Genomic DNA, 22,454 nt, shown 5'->3' with positions numbered 1-22,454 from the left:
TTCATTTTTATGAAAGTTGATTTTACGACCTGGTAATTGTTCGAAATTATTTAGCAACATTTTCAAATTACAAGCCTTTTTCTATATATACTAGTTAAATAGTCGTACTTTGCTACGGAGTTATCAAATTTTATTATATGAAATAGTCGCCTTAATTTGAACTTATATATAGATATCAATCTATATTTAACTGGTTTTAATATCAAGAAATTTGAGCGCTAAATTATAAAACTGTAGTGAGGATAGATGGTGGTGCCACCACCACTACTATTTTTTATAGGAGTATATATTTCATAAAAAGATATGGTGTATTATGAATTAGAACATAAGGACATCAACTATAAGATTGAAAAGTATAGGAGAGAGGGGGTCCCCAATTGACGGTCTTTCTTTGTCGGGAAGAAACGCCCAATGTAGTTATTGACTTTTATGTCTATACTTTCTCCTAAAATGAAGGACTCGATACAAGATGTTAACTTTGGCGAAAACCCTTTCATTCAAAGAGTTTGTAGCAAAATAGTCATTTGACTTTAGCACACGACTTTTAGAAGTCTATCTTAAATAACCCCACTCATCTTCTTGCGATGCATCTCATGGATTCATGTATAACGATATCCCTTTGAAGAGTGGTGCATCCATGCATAAAAGCACTTTTTGTTGGAATCATCATATGATTAGCCACATAATTATTCTATTGGTGGCAACCTTAGAGCAAGTTCAATAGTATAGCCAACTACTAGCTCCAATTCTTTTATAGCCAATCTAATAGTCAACTCATACAATAGTTATCTACAAAACATTAATACATGATCCCGCATGTCATACACACATTTTGTCTGGGAGTTCGTGTGCAGCTGACTACAAATTAGTAGCTCATCTCTCTTCTCTCTCCTCTTATCTCTTTAAAATATGCTTATAGTTGGCTTATAGCCTGCTATTGTACCTGCTCTTAGTGAAGATTTTGAAGCTGACATTTAATAGTCAAATTGGTATGTATTGTTGTATTCGGTTAGCCTCTTTGACGTTGGGTATGAGAGTAATCACCCCAAAGTTTAGGCTAAACAAAGGAGGTTACCTGCATGAAATTCATTGAATAAATTTCAATAAAGCATAGGTTAGCATCTTTCGCTTTTGCATGAAATTCAATAAAACATGTTTGATTACATCCCAAAATGTTCGATAGAATTATACTAGAAAACCGTTTGGTCCTGGAGCTTTCTTATTTTCCATGCAAAAGACTGTCGCATGTACCTCCTCCTTGGAGAATGGTGTAATAAGAAAGTTTTTTTTTTTGCCTGAGTAACTTTGGAAATGTCATTGGTTCTAGATACGTCTAGTGTCATGGGATTTGAGTTCGATTGCCCAAAAAGTTTCTTATAAAATTTAGTGATGTAATTCTTTTTAAAGCTCCATTGTCCTCAATCTTCCCGCTTCTTGAATGAGGTAAAATGTTTGTTTCTTCCTAAGCTTGTCGTTGGCAATCATATAATAATAAGTGGCACTATTATCACCTCGAAGAACGTTGAAGACGTTTTCTTTTGGTACCATTTGGTCTCTTCTTCCCGAAGAAGGCTCGCTAACTAATCCCTAGAATGAGCAATTAGGCCTCGTTTCTTGGCTGCGATATCAAGGGAATCCATAGTATTTTACAATTTAGCTTTCTCCTGTCTATCTGTACCAATAGCGTGTGGTGGCCCACCCACTTAGATGCTTGCATAACACACTCATCTTATTGTTCCAATGTTTATATTGCGGCCCTTAGCCGACTTATTCCATATGTCAACAGCATGATCATGGAAATCCTCAATTAGGAACCAAGCTAATTCAATTTTGAACTTCTTATGATTCCTCATGAAAACCTCCACACTACTGCGAAGTAATGAGTATGATCCGATAATCCCCTATGGAGAGCATGTACCAGTACAAGCAAGTACTTGGACTCCTATTCCATAGTCATTAAAACCATGACCAACTTCAAATAAGTTGGAGTTGGAAGCGAATTTGCCCAAGTAAACGGATTGCCCATTAGATCTATCTCTCTAAGATCAAAGATGCCAATTACAACATTGAAAAAGGAAAGCCAATGGTTATTAAATCAGTCATTGTTCTTTCTTGTGCTGCTCCTTGGGATATTGAAATCCCCTGATTAATCTCGGAAGGTGATCTTGTTTAAAAGTATGAACAAATTCAGCTAGGAAACTAGCCTTGAAATCATGTCGAGTCGGTTCATACATTGCCACAAGGATCCACAGGAACTTATTCTCCTTGTTGATCAGATGAAATTTAGCATTAAATTCCCCCTTCATCAACCAGAGATAGTTCTAGCTTGGATGCATCTATCCCAAGGAGTTGGATACCTCCAAACAAAATCTGCACCTCCTGCTAACCGATCAAGATTAGTTTTAGACCTGTGTTTCTTTCTTGTTTCCATAATCACAACAAATCTAATTTCTGTTCCCTAATGCATTTAAATTCAGCTAAAATTTATATTTTCAACCTTAAATATTGAGTTGAGTTTAGGATTTTTTTTAATCACAGTTCATCTTTCAGACTTTGCTTTTAGATCACTAAAAACATGTATATAAAAAATTTTATTTACAAATTATTTTTCAAGTGCAGACATATTGTTTAGCTTTCTAAAATAAAATATCACTCATCTTATGGGCTTGTCTTTAGAATCACCAGCTTAGTTTTTTAGCCATCCAAGCCCAAATTGGGCCAGAGTGCTTTTATGCAATCAAATCCAATCCAATCAGATTTAAGATTGCTTGTGAGCAGCTACGAAATTTCCCAAAAAATAAGAAGGCCAGCCTAGCTGGCGACGGAGTGACGCTGCATGTGGGCCCGCCCAGGCAGAGCACGCTTCCTCTTTTTCTTTTTTTTTTCTGCCGTCGCAGTGGGCCGCGAGCCCATTAAATCCCGCGGGGTTGTTTCCACAGCCGCGAAGGGGGAAATCGATCGATCGCATTGCGCTGCGTGTCTCTCTCTCTCCCCTCGCCTCCGGCCGCCTCCACCCACTCTCTCCCCGCGGGCGGAGGCAGATCTAGGGTTTCCCCTCTCGGCCTTCGTCCTTCTTGGGCCGAGCCCTCTAACCCCGCCGCGCTTTGGATCGATCCTCTCCTCCTCCTCCTGCGGTCCTGCCCGTAAGCCTCGCTCTCACTCTCCCCCTCCCCCTCCCCCTCCCCTCCCCCATACTCTGCTTCTGCTGCTGCTCGCCTCTGCCTGAGATCTACGGTGTTTGGGGTACTTTTGGGTGATGCGTCTGGATCTGAGCCGCGGCGGCGGCGGCTTCAGCTCGTTTTGCCTCTCGAGAGCGAGAGGGGAGGCTGCGAGCTTGAGGGATTTGATTTTTTTGGCGCAGATTCCTTTCGCCAACGAAGGAAATGTCAGGTCATCGAATTTATGTTGTGTTTCAGCTTCAATCTCCCGTTTGTCGTCCGCGCTCGTTTCAGGATGGGTTTGGGTGGTCGTGTCTGCTCAGCGGGATTTCTGATGGGGTTCGGATGGGTAGGATTTATGGTCTCGTTTTTTTTGGAGGGGATGATGATTCGGAATTTCATCGACATGTTTGTTTGGTTGCGAGGTTGATTACTTTGCTGCTGTGCTTTCCGCAGAAAAAAATTGTATATAGCTCAACGCATGCTTAAGGATGGATGGTTTTAGTTGGCGAGGGTTTTGATCTAGAGGTAGGGTGGTTTGACTTCCCTTTCATGTGATGGAAATGAGCAGCTGGTATGCGCACAAACTAGAACTATGGAAATATATGTTTTGTTGTTGTTTTAGATAGGTATCCTTGGATTGTTGGGCCTATCTGCTGTTCTATCGGCCATCACAATCATAAATAATGTGAGCTTACGTTGCCGAAAGGAATCTGCGCTAGTTGCATTTGTTCAAAGTAAAGCTATATTATGCAGGGCCGGCTATTTTGTTCCAACCTATGTATATTTGTCATTGGTCTAACTGTTGTTATTTGTACTAGTCAAGTACATTAGGGTGGCTTAGTTTTCGCTGTGATTCTTAAATATTTTTTTCTACTGCAATTTCTGAGCAAACTGTCTGCCTTTTCTGTTAGATTTGTTGTGATGCGTACAATTTTATATTGAACCTCAGAAACATATAGATTGTTCCCCTACCAAGCACATTTTCTTTTAAGGGGGCAAATAGAGCCTTCCAAAGGCTGTGTGCTTCTATGTTTTACTTATTTAAGTGTCATCATTTTATTTGGCAAATTGGTTATGCCTCAAATAGGTCTGCTGCTAGAATCTAAAACTTAAATTTGTAAACTTGATACCTGAATATCGTCTGAAAACTATATTGTTTGTTTCTGTCAGATTTTTTGGTGAAACAAATGTATAGTCATACTAATACTTGTAAAGATTTATAACTTGTTATCTGTTTTGCGTTGACCAGTTTGTGGCATTGTCTGATATTTTGTGTATTGAGTTTTATTTGTGAACTGAGTGTTGTCGTTTTACTACATTAGACCTGACTTCATTTTAATTCTAATGACATTGACAGGCCATTAAGGCTCCATCAGCTAGTCTATCTTAAGCATGGCTGAACCAAACATCAGTGACAATACAATGGTGCAGGACAGTGAGATGGTCGATGGCAATGAGACAGTTCAAGGTAACGAAATGGTCAATGGTAATGACATGGTTGAAGGGAATGCCATGGTCCATGGGAATGACATGATCCATGGGAATGATGAAATGGTTCAGGGGGGTGTGATGATCCATGGTAATGAGTTGGTTCATGTTAATGAGATGGTGAGTGGTGATGAGATGATTCATGGGAATGAGCTGGTCAATGTTGAGGCAATCACACCGACCCCATCAAGACGGCGGCGTAAGAAGTCACTAGTGTGGGAACATTTCACTATTGAAGCCATGCCAGGGGGGTCCTCAAGGGCATGCTGCAATTTATGTAAGCAAACCTTTGCATACAGTTCTGGCTCCAAAATCGCAGGTACAAGCCATCTCAAGAGGCACATCACCCTGGGGTCATGTCCGATGTTGAAAAGCGAAGACAGGAAGCTGGCGCTACCTTCAGTACCTGGAACTGACAATGAGGGTGAGGGTACTGCAGAACGCCCTGCTAAGAGGCGTTACAGGTATACTGGTTATGCAAATGCCACATTTGATCAAGACCGTAGCTGCTCGTATCTGGCGAAGATGATAATTTTGCATGATTACCCGCTTCACATTGTTCAACAGCCAGCATTCACCGCTTTCATTGAGAGCCTGCAGCCTCGGTTCAGGGTGGCAGATGTTGATGCAATTGAGGGTGAGGTGTATTCGGTTTACCAAAAAGAAAAGGAAAATCTGCTGCAAGCATTCAGCACTATGCCTGGAAGGATCAGCCTCACTATAGGATTGTGGACAACTAGTCAAACTCTTGGCTATGTTTCAGTTGCGGGTCAGTTTATTGACACTGACTGGAAAGTGCATCGGAGAATGCTTAACTTTATGATGGTATCTTCTCCGCATTCGGAGAATGCACTTAGTGAAGCTATCAGTTCAAGCCTTGCAGACTGGAATATGAAAGACAGGCTGTTCACCATCACTTTGGATAATGATTGCTCGTCGCATGATATCTACAGTGCAAATCTGAGAGACTATCTCTCCAATAAGAACACCCTCATGCTCAAGGGTCAGCTATTTGTTGTGAGGTGCTACGCCCATATCCTGAATGCAGTCGCGCAGGATGTCATTGCTTCTATTCACGGTGTTATCTATAATATCCGTGAAAGCATAAAGTTCATAAAAGCTTCGCCTGTCCGTGAGGAGAAATTTGCTGAGATTGCTCTTCAGTTAGAGATTCCCAGTACCAAGACCCTTTGTCTTGATGTTACAACCCAGTGGAATACGACATACCTTATGCTTTTAGCTGCCTTGGATTATAGGCAGGCATTCACCACATTAGAGACATGTGATGATAACTATAACGAAGCACCCTCCGCAGAGGATTGGAAGAAGGTGGAAGCAGCTTGCAATTATCTTAAGCTGCTCTATGATTCTGCTCATAGCATCATGGCTGCAGCAAACCCAACTTCAAATATCTTTTTCCATGAGGCTTGGAAACTTCAGTTGGAGCTTTCAAACGCCATAGCGCATGAAGATCCAGTTTTCAGCACCATTGCCAAAGATATGCACGAGAGGTTTGACAAGTACTGGAAGGACTGCAACCTTGTGCTTGCCATTGCTGTTGTGATGGACCCACGCTTCAAGATGAAGCTTGTTGAGTTCAGTTACTCAAAAATTTATGGTGTTGAGGCTGCAAGGTATGTTAAGGTTGTGGATGATGCTGTTCATGAGCTTTACAAAGAGTATGTTGCCCAGCCCCTCCCCTTAACACCTGCCTTCGTTGAGCAAGGGGAAGCTAATAAAACTGCACTGGCCGGTGAGAATAATGCTCAAGTAACTCAGCCTTCTACTGGTGATGGGCTTTTGGACTTTGACATGTATCTCTCAGAGATAGCAGTAAGTCAGCCCACAAAGTCTGAGTTAGAGCAGTACTTGGAAGAAGCCCTCACCCCCCGAATCCAAGAGTTCGATATTTTGGACTGGTGGAAGCTTAACACCCTTAAGTTTCCTACACTGTCGAAGATGGCGCGCGACATACTAGCGATCCCAATGTCCATGGTGAGCAGTGGCAGCTCTATCTTTTCGGCTGCAGCAATAGGAAGCCGCATTCTTGACGACTACAGAAGCTCGCTGCGTCCTGAAACCGTTGAGGCGCTATTCTGCACAAAAGACTGGCTCCAGTATGCTCCGGCCATCCCTGAAGCTCCGAGTACTGCATTGGTGAAGGCGGAGACCTAGGTTGTTATTTATTATTAATAATCGGTTGTTTTTGTCTTTATTTGTCTATGAACTGAGCTGCGTTAGTGTACTAGAACATAGAGAGAATGCGTCTTGGTTGTGTTCTAGCTTTAAATTCTATCCCCTAGCAGTAATTTGCATTCTAGAGTGTTCCTGTTGTTCAGATTGACCCCTTAACAGCCTCGAGGTGCTTTGCCGTGATGTACTTTTGCTTGTGGCTGTGAGATATCCTGATGCTTTTGTTGGCTGCACGTCGTTGTGAGCCGTGGTTATGTAGAATCTAGTTCATTGATTCTTTCTTGCTTTGATTCATCTGAGAGAATCTAGTTCATTGATTCTTTCTTGCTTTGATTCATCTGAGAGTTTAAGTCCGACAGGTGATGTTATAATGGCACATTTTCGCAGGACACAGGTTGCTCAGATCAGTTGGTTGGTGTTGGAGACATTTTGATTCATTGGCAAACGGCCAGTTGCTGCTGACAACAGTGCCATCAACATAGTTTGATGTGTTTGTGCATCATAAGCACAAGTCCACCTCTATAATTCAAGAAAATTTAGCAGGTGCTAATTCGTTTCATTACGTCTAACAGTGGATATATTATGATACTATATAGTTACTTTGTGTTGAAAATATTGCTACATTTTTCTGACATAAAAGCATAAAAGTATAAAGCGGTGAGCATGTTTGATTTGGTCGCACCAGCTCTCACAGCAGATGACTCGAATAAACCTTCCCATGCTCCACTGGAAGCCGAGACTGTATAAACCTCTGATTATTTCGTTGATCATTCTAATCGGATGCACAAATGCAGAGAATTTAGGGTAAGAAGCCAGTGGATAACTGCACGATCTAGCACAAAATGAGATGAGCCTTCAGAGTATTCACAAGCTCATAGCTCAGGAACCTCAGTTGGGTTAATGAAATTAAACCACAACCAGGAATATCTGCTGATTAGATGCATACCCCCAAACAACAAGAAATTCAACTTAGCATTCAGAAACAAAAATGCGAAATGCGGACAGTGTTTATAGACTAATGATGCAATAGTAGATTTGGCCACATTAGAGTAGCTGCTGGTAGCAAAAACGTTGGCATAACAGTTATATTTCTCAGTACCACAAAGATTGGAAGGAGAATACTTGGAGGTGGGACAGTTTCGTATCATCAAACCAGACCAAAACATTACACTGAAGATAGAACAGTCTACTCGTCCTCCTGGCTACGGAGCCTGGCAAGCTTGTTCGTGACCACGATGTCGAGCTGCGCGGCACGCTCAACAATCTCCTTGCGCTTCTTTGTAGAGACATTGTGGGCGATCTCAGCGCAGTAGGTCCTGTGGACATGAAAATTAATTCACTGTCAGAAAGGCTTGTTACTACTAAATCTGCTGATGACAACAGATAAACAGCAAAGTTGAGTCCGGCCAGACAGTAAGATCAGTTAATGGAGTGCTTGCCTGTTGTGCATCATGAGCAACTCCAGCTCAGAGACATTGTGTACCACAAACTTCTTGAACTTGTTAGGGAGGTAGTGCCTGGTCTTCTTGTCAGAGCCGTAACCAATGTTGGGCATCAAGGTGCATCCCTTGAACTTTCTCCTGACACGGGAGTCAATACCCTTTGGCCTGCGCCAGCTTGGCTGGATGAATAACAAACAAGTCCAGCAAAATAAGCCAAATAGGACATTATGTAATAGTAAGTAGATACCAAAAAAACAATCAAATGCTCAGTGACTAGGAGGAAGCAACACAATAGCAGTAAATTCTAAAACGGTGGCGTCATATTCACATCAATGAAACTGTAACCTAGCACACCATCACCATGATAACAGGTGCACAAGTAATTCATAGCGAAGCACACTCCAATATTTTTTAAACATATAGGCCTTGTATTCTGATAAGACCTAGAGCAGCACTAGGATAGATTCTGAAGCTTGTATAAAATTACAGTCTCTTGATACCACACATCCTCATTTCTTAGCAACCCAATTCAACAATGTGACATCCTTTTGAGTACGGGATTACAAAAACATAGAATAAAGGAAGATTTATCTACAGGGAAAACAGCCACATCAAACAAACTCTACAAGCATGGTCACTAAACTAGTCCATTTGAGGCACTGTCTGACACCAAAACACTACTTGCCGCATCAAGACACCGCAAATCACCAGATGCCCAGACCAATTAATTAAAAACACTCTCTTTAGCCACTAATCCAATCAACACTAGATCCACGAATCTAAAACCTAAACAGCAGTGTATAGAACAACGACAACAGGTTAGAAATCGAATGAATCTCAGGGTAAACATTCCATCCCGGACAGAGAGAGAGAGAAAAAAACAACCAAAGCCATAGACCTCAGCACCTCACCTTGAGGCACAGGTAGCGGTCGCTATGGGGCCTCTTGAACTGCTTCACCCTCTTCTTCACGATCTTCTTCGTCAGCAACGGCACCGCCATCTGCGCTCGCTCGACCACACAGACAAAACCTAGTGAGACGGAATCAACGAGGCAACAAGGAAGAACACCCCACAACCAGAATCCCCCGGATTCGAGCGAGTAGAGGTGGGCCTCACCTTACCTTCGGATCGGAGAGCGAGGACGCGCGGGGAAGAAGACGCAGCGGCGGTGGCGGCGGTGGCGAGGATGGGGGAAGGGTTTCTTATACGGGGGTAGAAACCCTAGCGGAGTCGTGGCCCTTGATCGGATGGACGGCCGGGATCTCTCCTGGTGGAAGCGGACGGCTGGGATCACCTTGTGCGGTGGCCCAGCAGGAGAAAGGCTTGATCTGGGCTGGATCTGCTTGGATAGATGGGCTGGATCTGCTGAGGCCCATATGAATCTTCTTTCTTTTGGGCTTGTCTGATGGGCCTCAGGCACGTTGATGGACCGAGGTATTCTGGCGCAGCCCAAACCATACGGAGATTTGGTGATATATGATATATCATATATCCAAGCAGCTTGTGTCCATTTGGAAATTTTTATCGCCAGGATTTGATTGATAAAGCGTAAATTTGGCAGGATTTTTGTCAAGAGGACCGATGGCTAGGGATAAAAATGATAGGAAAACCCTCTCACTCATTTTTATTACCATATTGTTTTTCTTGGAAACAGAACCGATAATGATTGGAAGGCGGAAAATCAAGTCGGAAAACTTTAACATCAATATGTATTTAACAATACATGATTACACAACATCATATTTACATCGTACCAGGTATGCGTTATGTAACACATGTATATAATTGTATAATGCCACTATATTATTATCGTATAATATGACAATAACTTAGCGATACACCTAGGTGTAAAAAACAATATAAGTCACAATAAAAACGGATAACTCTGTCGTTAGTAAAATTTAAAAGGTTGAAGCGAGACTGGGTAGCATGTGGTTTGAGATATTGTTGTAACTTTGGTTAAAGTAAATGCCGGACTATCCATTATCTTAAATCTTAAAGAGGTTTGGTTCGAGGACTTACAAAAATTTGGTGGGATAATACAAAGTTCTACTACCACTAAATCCGAAATGCTTAGTGTTACGTGCGATGCCAAAACTTGGTATTATCTTTGTTTTATATTGTAAGTCTTTCTGATTTTGTCTAAATTTATTGATCGATAAATGTATAATGTGTCTAGATTCATTAACATTTATATAAATCTAGTAGTTAATGCTAGAAGACTTACATTGCGAAACGGAGGGAGTAACTAATAATAAAATTAGTAAGCGTTAAAGATGGCATCGGAGTGAACATTCCTCAGCAATAGAGCCGGGTATGTGAACAGCCCCCACGTTGCAAAATTGACAGCGATGTGCACACATTTGCTAGCTAGGAGCGCACTCCGGTCGGTGGTCACCTTTCACTGCACTCCACTGCAAAAGGGTCCAAACACAACTGTAGAAGTCTAGAAGATGAAACGAAGAAGATGAATCATCTCATCATCTCGCCAGCCACACTTGACGGCTCTGCCTGGGCCCGTTCACTTTTGCCCTATGTACTGAAAGATGTTCTTACTTTGATGACATGGAAGATTTTTTAATTTGTATAGCCACTATTTAATATAACAATAGAATTAACTACAACAAAGTTAATAATTTATTTTAGCAAAACAACGTGATGAACTTTATATAGATTTATTTAAAAAAAGTCCAATTTAGCATCTTTGTTTGGACCACTTTAATATCTTATTTGCTATATTGGCCTAATAACCGTGAGTATAAAAGATGAGTGAAAAGATTATCTAAGGGAAGAAGGCAGTGAGTGTTTTTTAGGTTAGCAATTTCTCCTATGAGGACGGGAGTGGGGGATAAAATGGCCCCATAGGGATTCGGGACCGAGGCCCCGGTTTTAGTCGAGGTGGGGGTGTGTTCATACCCCCGGAGACCAGAATGTACATTAGACTTTTAAATCAAGGCCCAAGAAGCAAAAAAGCCTAGAAAAAAGTCTAACAGACCCTATCTACAATCTCTCTCTGCCTCACTCAGTCACTCTCTCCCTCTCACCGTCTCACCCAACCAGGCGGCGACGGCCAAATGGGACGGCACGACGGCCAGTCTACGTGGCGTCCTGACCCTCACCATCCCAGCGGTAGCACGGTGGCCAGGCGGGACGGAGTGATAACTCGGCAGCGCGGTGCCAGCCGTCGGTCTTCATCCCCTCTTCGACCTTTCGATGCTCGACAGTAAATACCCCCGCTCTCTCTATGCAACCTTCCTTAGGGGCGTCGGGGGCCCTTCAGGTCCAGAGTCAGGGAAGAATTTCATCATGTTTTTGATTTCAAGGCCGAGGCTAGAGATGAAGTTCAGGATCAGAACCAAGGTTGTTCTTGTCCAATCCAATCTCAGAGACCCGTCGACAACCCTAGTGCTCTTGCATTGCGCATGTACCCTACACTGTCCTTCCAAACTGTCCATTGATTTGGGCTGCATCACGGTTCAGTCATTCAGCATGCATGTGCACTCATTGTCCGGATGACCCATACTAGTGGCTGCCACCTTTTCGAGTGATTGCTGTACTGCAGCCTCCTCCATCCAGAGACGCACACATGGTGATGATGCTACTACTACTTTAGTACTATGTGCGTGTAAAACTACACCATCCATGTGCCATCTGCAGATTCACATCTGCAGGTACACGGTACAGACGTTAGCTGGTTCTTATTTTTATGTATACGAGAGAAGCAGCCTGGGCCGTCAGATCTCGGGGGGCACATGAAACGGACGGTCGGATTGGTTGCCAGGCTGCACTGGTACAGGGCACAACAACCGGGTCAACCGTGTACCACACGGTGCTACGCAACAAGATCGGATAGCACCGTAGCAGCGGCCGCTCCACTTCACTTGCTGCCCACCGTTGGATCGTCCCTGTCAGTTTCGGCAAACTGCCAATCCCGCTGGTCGAGGTATTAATTATCTTTTCGTTTTTTTATTCCTATATGTTAAATTTTAAATGTTTAACCTTAAGATAATCGAAGGTAATTTCGAATTTTTTTCAATCGTAATTTATTTTTCAATCGTTGCTTTTATATTGTTAGAACATGCATGTATAAAAGTTCTATTTACAAATTATTTTTTGTTTGCAATTTTACGTCTTCACTATGGCTCCCATCGTTTTAAACTATGGCTCCCATCGTTTCAATTTTTAAAGAAATAAGCGAAAACGTATTTTTACAAACGAAAAATAATTTGTAGGTAAAATTTTTATATACGATTGACCCTATGATTTAATGACAAAATATTTTGAAATATAGCCTAAGTGATTGTTTTATTCAAAATTGTATCCCAGGATAAGTGATTAGAAGTAAAGTAAAAGAAACTAGATCAAAAGTTAATACTTGTGCCTAGCACTAAAATTTTTTTATATCCTGAATTACTCTCCTTCCAACGGTCTCCAGCTAGCTGGGCAGGTGAATAGCATAAACAAATGCAATCTCCCACTGTGCAGTTTTTGGGACGGAGTAGTACGTCGTAGATGCAGTTTCAGACATTCATGGCTGCACAGTGCTCTACCTACTATACTAATGTTTGTGGTGGGCCCAGGACAGCAGTCACTGTTTGCCAAGCTCACTGACAAGAAATACAAGACAATTCATGGGTAATTACCCGGCCTATTCATAATTAAGGTTCCGTTGATTCAGTTTAGGATTATTCTAATCTGACTTATTAAAAGTAAGCTGTACAAACAAATAATTATTGTAACAGGTTATTATAATCCAGAGCCCACATTATTATAATCTGATAAACTCATCCAAATATGCTTTCTTTAAGATTATTGGGTAGCTTTAGACCTACTACCCTACTATACTTTAAAATAATTATTTATATTTATCATTCGTTTTTACTTTAGCTTATAATAAAATCCAGCTTCCAGTAATCTGACTTAATAATCCAGATTATAATCCCTAACTGAAACAAACATAACAGGACGTAAATCCAGATCAGGCAACTGCACACACTCTACACAGCCACTGATCTGGAGATCCAAAATTAATTAGTAGCCTCAAATTGCAGAAGATCAATGGGAGGTGAACTAAATATAGTAATAATCGCTGTACTTATCTAGTAATTAACAACAGGTGCACCCAACCAATTTTTATTGCAAGTGGAAATCAAAGAAAAACTAATAAAAGGAGAGAAAGAAAGAAGAAAAAATTGGAAAACAAAGCAAAAAAAAATAGTAGGGAAATAATTGTTCAAGAAATGATTCCTCATGCAGACACCAATGAACACCACTAATCGTAGTAAAAGCTATCAACCTATCATACGATCGCCAAGAAACCCACCAAGGCCAGCACGGCGAGCGCCGGCGCCGAGACGCCGGCGGCGGCGGCGGCGTTCTTGCTGGCGGACGGCGCGACGGAAGAGGACGCGCCGCTGTCGCTGCCGGCGCCGGCTGAGGGGGAGGGGCCACCGGCGATGGGCGCCGGCGACGGCTCGGACGCCGGGGCGGTGGCTGCCGTCGCCTTGCTGCCGAGGACGAGCTTGGTCTTGGAGGCGAGGTTAGCGGCGCCGAAGGCGTGCTTGTCGGGAGCGCCGCCGGTGACGGAGGAGCCGACCTGCCACACCTGGTTCACCGACTTCATCCCCTTGTGGAGCTGCAGCTTGCCGTAGAGCCGGATCTTGCCGCCGCTGCCCTCGTCGGCGGCGAGGTCGGTAGCCGGGAACGCGATGGGCGTCGAGGTGCCGCCGAGCGGCACGTAGCCGGTGATGTTGTACGTCTTCACGGCGGGCGCCGACGACGAGGAGCCGCCCTTGAGCGCCACGAGCGCCTGCGTCCCGGCCATCCCCTCGCCGGTGGGGTTGAGCCCCCACGCCACCCACCCGCCGCTGCCCGCCGGCGCCGCCACGAACGCCACCGACAGCGACGACTTGGCCGCGTCGTAGGTCCAGTGCAGCGACGCGCCCAGCGACGGCAGGTCCTCGCACGTCGCGTACGCCCTCCCCGCCGGGAACTTCTCGCCGGCGCACGCCCCGGCCGCCGCGGCCGCGCGCATTGCCGCCGGCGAGACGAGGAGGAGCACGACCAGCGCGATCTGGTGCGCCATTGCCGCGCGTGGATCTGGAGCTGAGCTGAGTGGGTTGGTGGTTTGCTTGATTTGCTTGGCTCTTGGGCTCCTCCAAGTGTGGGAGTGTGAGTTTTTATAAGGCTCAAAAAAGTGGGGGCCATCTGTAATTAGGAGGAATCTCAGGGGGGGGGCTTTGTAAATTTACATTTGAATAAAAGTATACTATTTTGGAAATGAAAAGGCAAATTTGGTCAGTATTTAGGGGGTTAATGATGATGGCATTTGGTTTGGTGACAAGAATGCATGAGACATGAATCCTGACTCCCGTGAGCTTGTTGCGTGTGTTAGCCACGAGTTGTGGACTTGTGGGGTTTGTAGTTTGTATAATTCTGGGTTTATATTAAACAAACATGTCATTTGTCTGGAGGTTCAATTTTGTTGCAACAACACTTCGAAACCACTCGCTTCTGTCTCAAATGTCTAGCTTAAAAGAAGAAGGATGATATAAAGATATTTTCTTCAAAAATACCTACGTAATATCGTAAACTTATTAGATTTTATAATATTTCAATATAATTTCAAGAATTTAAAAAGGTCGATTGAATCTTATACTAATGATATTATCTTTTGGCTTGTATTAAGCATAAGAGAAATAACTTAATAATGACAAAAAATTTGGTTGTTAGTAAACTTTTATATACTATACATGTTCTTAGCAATTTAAAACCAAAGATTGGAAAATAAATTAGGGCAAAAAAACCTTAAAATCAACAATAAATTTTAGCTTACAAATATAACCACAAGAGAAAAAAAGATGATGCTAGAAAAGATAAATATTTATAATCAGAGGGAGTATTGTTTTATCAACAAAACATGGAGCGTAAATAAAATAACAGGACTTGTACAGTATACCTTTACAAAATAGTATATGCCTGGTACCTAGATATACACTTGTGTATCATGTTTGGTACTTAGGTATTAGCTTATACCGTTTTGTAGCATTTCTTATAAAATAAACCAGCAATGTCATGTCTGGAACAGGTGAATTTAGGCACATCAAAATATTTGATGCCGTCTAAATGGTAATTTTTCATGTGTTCCTGCATATAAATAGATCATGAATACCTGTCAAAGAGCTTTGAATACCCAACTCACAGGTCACTTGACTTGCACTAAGCTAGTCCACTAGTATTGAATCTTGCCTAACTCTAAATTCTTCAACATTGTTCAGAAATAGCTTGCAACGCGTTGGCTGCAAAACTTTAGCTTACACGTCCACAGCCATGTTAGGAGCATCACCACTAATGCACACTGTAATACACATACACATGGTGAATTAAATCAGTCAATGGTCAATGCAATTCTGTAGATTTTGGGAGCCGGCCAATTTCCCCCCTTTTTTTTTCTGAAGATCGAACAGATACAGAACACCAAGTCTGAAACATTCAGAGATTCAGAAGAGCCCAATGGCCATGCCATGTGTGATCCATGTGGGAGCTTGACGCGTGCTCCCAACGGCCGGGGTGATCGAGAAGACGAACAGCAGCAGCAGCTGAAACGACCAGCAAAAGCCTTGCTAGTCTGCTAATCGTGATTAGCCTAAGTTAACCCTGAAGTTAAGTTAACTAGTGTATCATTGTTGACCAAGCCATGGTCGTCGCTGTCAGGGGCACATGAACCAATGCATATTCATAAAAAAAGTCTAGGGCTGGCTAGGGGTAATTGGATTTCTGAAAATCGAGTGATTGACCCGTGAATTGCGAGGATTCATGACGAACGGAATGACAACTAGATGATGCAATTACAGGATGCACATGGTCGCATTCAGATTTCAGAATGGAGTAATCAGATACAGTATAATTTAGTACCAATCTAGGCTATTAACAAGAAACAGAATGTAGTAACATGAAACGCGCGTGTGACTCTTGACTGATTGGATATTTTGTTGTATGAAACTGAACCTGTTTACCTATGGATTTGGCAGATCTCCAGGAATCAATACATAAACACATCCCTTCGCAATCTCACATGATTCCGAAGTATGAAACGTATCAAGGTACTTTTGGATTCGTCTCAGCCAGCTGCTCCAACAAATCCAGTGGGTTCACACTCGACAGAATTTCAGAGTGCAGACAACACTAGCTTTAGTCCGATTGTTCCGAATAGATGATTACATGATAAATTATCTGATCTTGTAAAATATCTAAGGGTGCAATTAACCATTCATTATCTAAAAGGGTTAACAATTACAGAACTTAAAGTTTTTATAAAAAATATTTTATGCGTTTTATAAATAAACAGAAAGATTTTATGAAGATCACACCGTTTAGTTGCTTGGAAGCGTGCCTGTGATACTCTATAAACTGAAAATCTGAACAATCTGATACTTCTGTTGCCTCTCCACTTTGAAGCCTGAACCTACCTGCTACTACAACAGTAACTACAGTACTGTGTATTATGTCGGCAAATTAATCAAATCATCGTACTTTGCGCAAATTGCAACGGCAGGGGTCACCAAGAACAGGCAAAGAAAACAAACACATCTTCCATTTTAGTATTACCATGTACATTGGAGTACTTAAATAAATCTGAAACGATTACTCCCGTGATCATCACTGATAAATCCATCTGCAGTAGCGCCAAATGGCCAGCTAGGGCCATTAGATACCAAACCTTCACGCAACGCCATCCAGAAACTGCAAAAAGGTGACAGGCCACACAGTTGATTATTGCAACTTGGGTTTAAGAAGCTTAATTGGCATGGAAATGGAAGGAGACAAAAATATGGTACTCAATTATACGAGCTATTATACAGGAAGAAAAAGTTCAGACATCCCTATCACTTCAGTATAAGCTAAGCACCAGTCTCCTCCTGTACACATCTTGTAGAAGCAACTCAAAAATGATCTGGGTTTTAGGCATGCATGTGATTGTCTGAAATGACAACTTTTTGGTCATCAAATTGGCTAGTGTTTTACAGGGTGTAAGTGGCCCCATCTCACAAATTGGAGATAGCTTCAAAGGGAAAACATAACAGGATATGTGCTGATTAAGTGATTAGGTGCCTGCATGTATACGAATGCATCATTTGTTCAATGATTTGTGTCTGGTGTACATGCCAGTGTCGAAATGATTCTGGACTCATGGACTTGTCAGTAGCTATCTTTTCATGACACTTTCATCTGCCAGGGCTTCTTTGGGATAGCTTAGATTAGCCTATGAAGCTAAACTCTTTAAGAGTGGATTGGAAATTTTAGGTGAACTTTAGCTGAATCTGAGGCTCCTTCTGCAAATAATTTGGTAAAACCTGGTAAAAAAGGATATGGGCCAGACTCCAGAGTGTCCCATGAGTTCTGATTCTTTCTAAATCTGAAATAAAGTAGGTAAAAAGGTTCCTTGATGGACGATGCTTTCAGGTACAAAGTTAATCTTTTTCAGATCCAAGTGTTCCCATCTTGTTGGGTGGTTAGGTTTCACATTAGTTGCAAGCACTGCACGTTCACAACCCTTTTGTGCTGGTTACTGCGTTTCTTTAGCATCCTATCTCCTGTGTTTTCGGCGTGATATTCAGGTTTCAGGTTCGACAAATTGCTTTTTGATCGGACCACTTTAAGACAATAAAGATGTACATTAGCCATTGAGAAATTGGTAATGGCAGATTATAAGCATCTGAATTAAAAACATACTACCTCTGTTTCATATTGCAGTGTTTCTGGCCTTTTCCTAAGTCAAAACTTATTTATGTTCAACCAAATTTGTAAAGAAAAAACTTAGTAACTTTTACCACACTAAATTAGCTTTTATTAAATCCATATGTGTATTTTTTTTATTTAGATAGTATAGTTGTAGAAAAAAGGAGTATTATCTTATGTTAAGTTTGGTTTAGATAGTCAGAGAGAGCAAGAAGAAAATGAACTGAAAGACAAGCATAGTAATGGTAATGGGCCAACTTCCACAAACGTTGGATTTGGGCCGAATAATTCAAGTCAACTGACATGGTTGACCGTTGATGGGGCGATGAAAGATTCAAAGCCACTAATTTTCTCCTCGTAACATATTTATTCTATATTTATGCTCCAACTTCCATGTGGATGAGAGAAAAACTGGAAGACCTTTTGTTCGGCTGCAGTAATTCTGCAAGTGAACCACACCAATTTTCTCCAGGTAGTAATGCCCAAGTCAACAAACTTGTGCTGTAACACTTAATAAATGCTTACACATTTAAGACTTTGATGAATCTTATTTAGGCATTTTTAAATTTGTTTACACACGCTGTGACCAAGGTTGGATTGATTACTGAACAGTACATTTCTCTTCCAATGCTGTTAGGAGTTGTCACTGCAACATCAGCAACTACCAGCTTGAACACCGGCATGAAAGTTCAGAAATTTCACATGGAATTCAAATTGTCACAGTAATTAGAGCACAAAACCAGGAATTCAGAATGAGTTTCAGCAAGAACTACTTTGCGTTTGTCGTACGTCTACAGAGCAAGTGGTCATAAGTTTTGTGGCCGGGGCTTCCACACGGTCAGAGCATGAACTGTCCGGTACAAATTCAGCAGGAAAATTCATCCATGTCAAGGATTTTCCGTGGCATGTAGGACCAAACCGAGTACGACAGGTTGAACAAATTTGAAACCATGCAACACGATAGCTGCCATTTTCGTCGAGTTTCAGATTGAACAGGACGGCAGTTTGACTGACGAGCTCTCACAAACATGGGGTTCTCATGAAATTTCTCCATGGCTGTGTTCTGTCAACGACGATGCATTGCCCTGTTCTGAACTTGCAATTGCTGGCGGCTAGCACTTCCTGTTCTGAACTTGTGATCTTGGTTGCATCCTTGGCAGCCTGGGGATGTCGAGACAGCGATTACATGAACAGAAGTGGCTGGTTTGATTTTCAGGTGTTAACGATGAGAGCGCGTTTGCTTATACTTATAATATAAAAATTTAAATTTTAAAATTGAAGTAGATTTTAGGGTTTTTTTCATGGTTTATTATACGTCATTTGTTGTTACAAAGATGAGACCACATATAGAGAAATTTCATCCGTAAATTAATTTTTAATTATAAATAATCTCACATGCGAATCAATTGAGCAGTAAAAGCTTAATCGCAGAAAGCGACAAGTCAGCAGACTGGAGTAGTAAAAGCCAGCAAGAAGGTTTTTTTTTTATTTAAAGAAAGTTGTCCCCTGTGTTTGGCAAGCGCGACGTCACGCAACCGTCACCGTGACGTCATCGGACCCCGTCCCTGTCAAAGCACACCACCACATCGCTTTCGGCTTGGGAACGACGGGACGTGACGGGAATTCTCGATCAATTTACCATTTTTTTTTTTAAAACTGCTAGTCTTTTATTTAATTTTCCTATTTAGGGTGTAAAACTCCTGGCAAGAAGTTAGGAGTTTCTTAGGTTTCAAAAATAATGGAATTTTCAGCTACTAGATTCTAGTTTGTTTTACAATTTTTTATAATTATATATTCTCTCAATATGGATAAGAATCTAAACTGGTTTAGGGAGGGGGGTTTGAGAGATTCTACGACTACCAGAAACTCTTTAAATAGACTATTTATTTATAGCTTATATTTTAATTTATATATGTTCTTTCAGCGATTATATTATATTTAACATCAAATAATTAAATTGATAGATATGATTGTCGGGTATTCTTTCCGTATACATACTACAGATCCTGATAATTTTTGACCATTATCGCTTAGGCAACACACTCATGCGGCACTGTTCATCGTTGTGGTCACGGGGACTACACGGGGAAGCGAACGGACAAGGATTGCTGACAAGTGGACCCCATATCGTATGGACGACAGTAACTACAGGACCTGCACCCAAGGCAAATTGCGATTTGCGGTGGAAGTAAGGAAGGAGAGATCCGGGTCACCTAACATTACGAAGCAATGGCAGGCTAGAACAGTAAAACATAGAAGGAAAACGGTGAAACATGGTAGCAAACATGCTGAACGGTGTTATAATAAATCACTCTATCAGATAATTCATAGCCATCGATCTCAGAACATACGACCGAGATTCTTCCAATGCCATCGTATTGTTTTTTCTCTATCATTCGCATGCAATGGGAGCTAGATGTGAAGCGGTTGGCTAAACTTGTTAGCCTCATGTCATATCGGATGTTTGAACACTAATTTAAAGTTAAATATACACTAATAAAAAATAATTTTATAAATGAGTACTAATCCACGAGATGAATCTAATGAGCCTAATTAATTCATAATTAGCAAATGTTTACTTAGCATCACATAGGCTAATAATAGATTAATTTGGCTCATTAGATTCGTCTCACGAATTAGCCTAAAATTATAAATGGATTTTATTAATAAACTATATTTACTATTTATAATAAGTGTCTAAACATCTAATATGTCTAGGAGCTAATCTTTGGCCTCGAGAAACAAACAACCCTCGGGAGCATCGAGCGGGCCATCGACGGCATGGCCAAGTGTGAATCCGGACGGCCAACGACGTGCTCCACGGGCGGGCGACGCGGGGTTTTGTTCTGTTCATGCATGCAACAGAGACCCATTGTTTGCATTCGATGGCTGGATGCTCTTTCCGTCGCTCTCCTCTTATTTGCTCCTTTCACGGCTGCCTTTTCTTTTTTTTCTCCCTTTTTTCATTTGGAAATATACTTTGTCCGTTACAGAATAACTTTATTTTTCGCTCGTCACATACGTACTAATATAACGATTATAAGATTAAAGTGCCCTCTACTTTATTAAATCTCAATACAACTATCACCTGTTTTATCAATTCTCAAAGCATTTATTTCTCATCTTCCCAAACTCTAATGCATTGATTACTCTAAAGATATACTTATTTTATAATGAACTAGGATGCCTAAAAGTAATCTTATTTTGGGGGCGAAGGTACAAGTATAGTACTGGCATTATATGTGACCATTATAAATGATTTAAAGGTACAAATTAATTTATTTTTCACTTAACTAGACTACATTATAAATTTTGAGAGTCTAAATTATCTCTTTTATGATATTCCCTACGGTACATGTTGCGGCCACATACACCACAGTCTCTCAATGTGGATTGATTTAATGTTAGGTATGTCGAAATCAAAATGATTTCGCAGTTGGATTGGAGCTGAATTACTACAATAACATCTTTTTAATTTTATAATAGAATTTAAACCTACACTCGTTCATACCACCAATATATAATTTTAATATATTGTACAGTAAAAGTTCTCCTTTCCTACTGTCTGACAAGCTATGACAAGCTATGCCTGAAGTAAATAAAAGAGGTTCCTCCGACTTAAAAGTCGGAGAGACATTGAGGTTGACATGTGGACCCTATCATGTATGAGACACGGGTTCACATGTGTCCCCTGATTTTAAGCTAGAGGCTCCCGTTCCCAAATAAAGTGATGATCGTTTTTTCATCTGTGGGACACTGAGATGGTGTTTAGTTTAAAATTTGTTTTGCAAAAACATCACGTCAAGTTTTCGAATACATATTTGAAGTATTAAACGTAGTCTAATTACAAAACAAATTTCAGATTCCGGCTGAAAACCGCGAGACGAATTTTTCGAGCCTAATTAATCCGTCATTAGCACATTAGTTTTCGAGACTATAGTACTTATGGCTAATCACTTTCTAATTAGGCTCAAAAGATTCGTCTTAAGATTTCTTCCGTAACTGTGCAATTAGTTTTTTAATTTAACTATATTTAATGCTTTATTTAGATGTCCAAAGATTTGATGTGATGTTTTTGAAAAATTTTGGAAAGTAAACAAAGACCTGAGAAGCAGCAGCAGCACAGAGCCGGTGAGCCATTAAGGAGGGCGTCTGGTAACCTACAAACATTGAATGGACGAAACCTCTCTCCAGTGGCATCCATCATCGGCCAGTGACAGTCCAACCATCTGCAGGCTGTAGCTGACCAACCCCTCCCAAATCGATCAACCATCGCCATTAATTAACCAGTTAATTAACTCGATCTCACAAGGTTACCATCGGTGTTAACTCGATCCCATGCATGTGTGGTGTGGTGACTGGGTGTCATCTTCTTCCTCCTTCCGCCACCGACCCACCGCGCGCCGGAGAAGCTCCAGAGTCGGACATGGG

At 41.5% G+C, this 22,454-nt stretch overlaps 3 protein-coding genes across 7 annotated transcripts; 1 reads left to right on the top strand and 2 right to left on the bottom strand.

The window, feature by feature from the left end:
• The first annotated feature begins 2,958 nt into the window (after positions 1–2,958).
• LOC107304849 (zinc finger BED domain-containing protein RICESLEEPER 2-like) lies at positions 2,959–7,025 on the top strand. 3 transcript variants are annotated; one of them, XM_015840643.2, is made up of 2 exons: positions 2,959–3,143; positions 4,519–7,025. In XM_015840643.2, exon 2 carries the CDS (start codon positions 4,554–4,556, stop codon positions 6,822–6,824), a length of 2,271 nt encoding a protein of 756 aa, XP_015696129.2. In that variant the 5' UTR covers positions 2,959–3,143; positions 4,519–4,553; the 3' UTR covers positions 6,825–7,025. The 3 variants fall into 3 exon arrangements, with proteins under 3 accessions (XP_015696129.2, XP_015696130.2, XP_015696128.2); XM_015840644.2 differs by lacking the exon at positions 2,959–3,143 and adding an exon at positions 3,210–3,385; XM_015840642.2 differs by lacking the exon at positions 2,959–3,143 and adding an exon at positions 3,211–3,390.
• An 806-nt stretch (positions 7,026–7,831) lies between these two features.
• On the bottom strand, positions 7,832–9,498 carry LOC102718015 (60S ribosomal protein L32-1-like). 3 transcript variants are annotated; one of them, XM_006659536.3, is made up of 4 exons: positions 9,407–9,498; positions 9,196–9,285; positions 8,282–8,463; positions 7,832–8,158 (listed from the first exon to the last, which is right to left on the bottom strand). In XM_006659536.3, the coding sequence occupies exons 2-4, from the start codon at positions 9,283–9,285 to the stop codon at positions 8,029–8,031; spliced, it is 402 nt and encodes a 133-aa protein (XP_006659599.1). In that variant the 5' UTR covers positions 9,407–9,498; the 3' UTR covers positions 7,832–8,028. The 3 variants fall into 3 exon arrangements, with proteins under 3 accessions (XP_006659599.1, XP_015695698.1, XP_015695699.1); XM_015840212.2 differs by having other exon boundaries at positions 9,402–9,497; XM_015840213.2 differs by lacking the exon at positions 9,407–9,498 and having other exon boundaries at positions 9,196–9,287.
• Positions 9,499–13,351: 3,853 nt separating this feature from the next.
• LOC121055162 (auxin-induced in root cultures protein 12-like) lies at positions 13,352–14,438 on the bottom strand. Its single transcript, XM_040526906.1, has one exon. The coding sequence runs from the start codon at positions 14,368–14,370 to the stop codon at positions 13,585–13,587; it is 786 nt and encodes a 261-aa protein (XP_040382840.1). The 5' UTR covers positions 14,371–14,438; the 3' UTR covers positions 13,352–13,584.
• Between the last annotated feature and the right edge of the window lie 8,016 nt (positions 14,439–22,454).

The sequence above is a fragment of the Oryza brachyantha genome, chromosome 8 (assembly GCF_000231095.2).
Source record: "Oryza brachyantha chromosome 8, ObraRS2, whole genome shotgun sequence".
Classification (NCBI taxonomy): domain Eukaryota; kingdom Viridiplantae; phylum Streptophyta; class Magnoliopsida; order Poales; family Poaceae; genus Oryza; species Oryza brachyantha.
The sequence above is the reverse complement of the archived record's forward strand: the minus strand, read 5'-3'. Positions and strand labels throughout refer to the sequence as shown.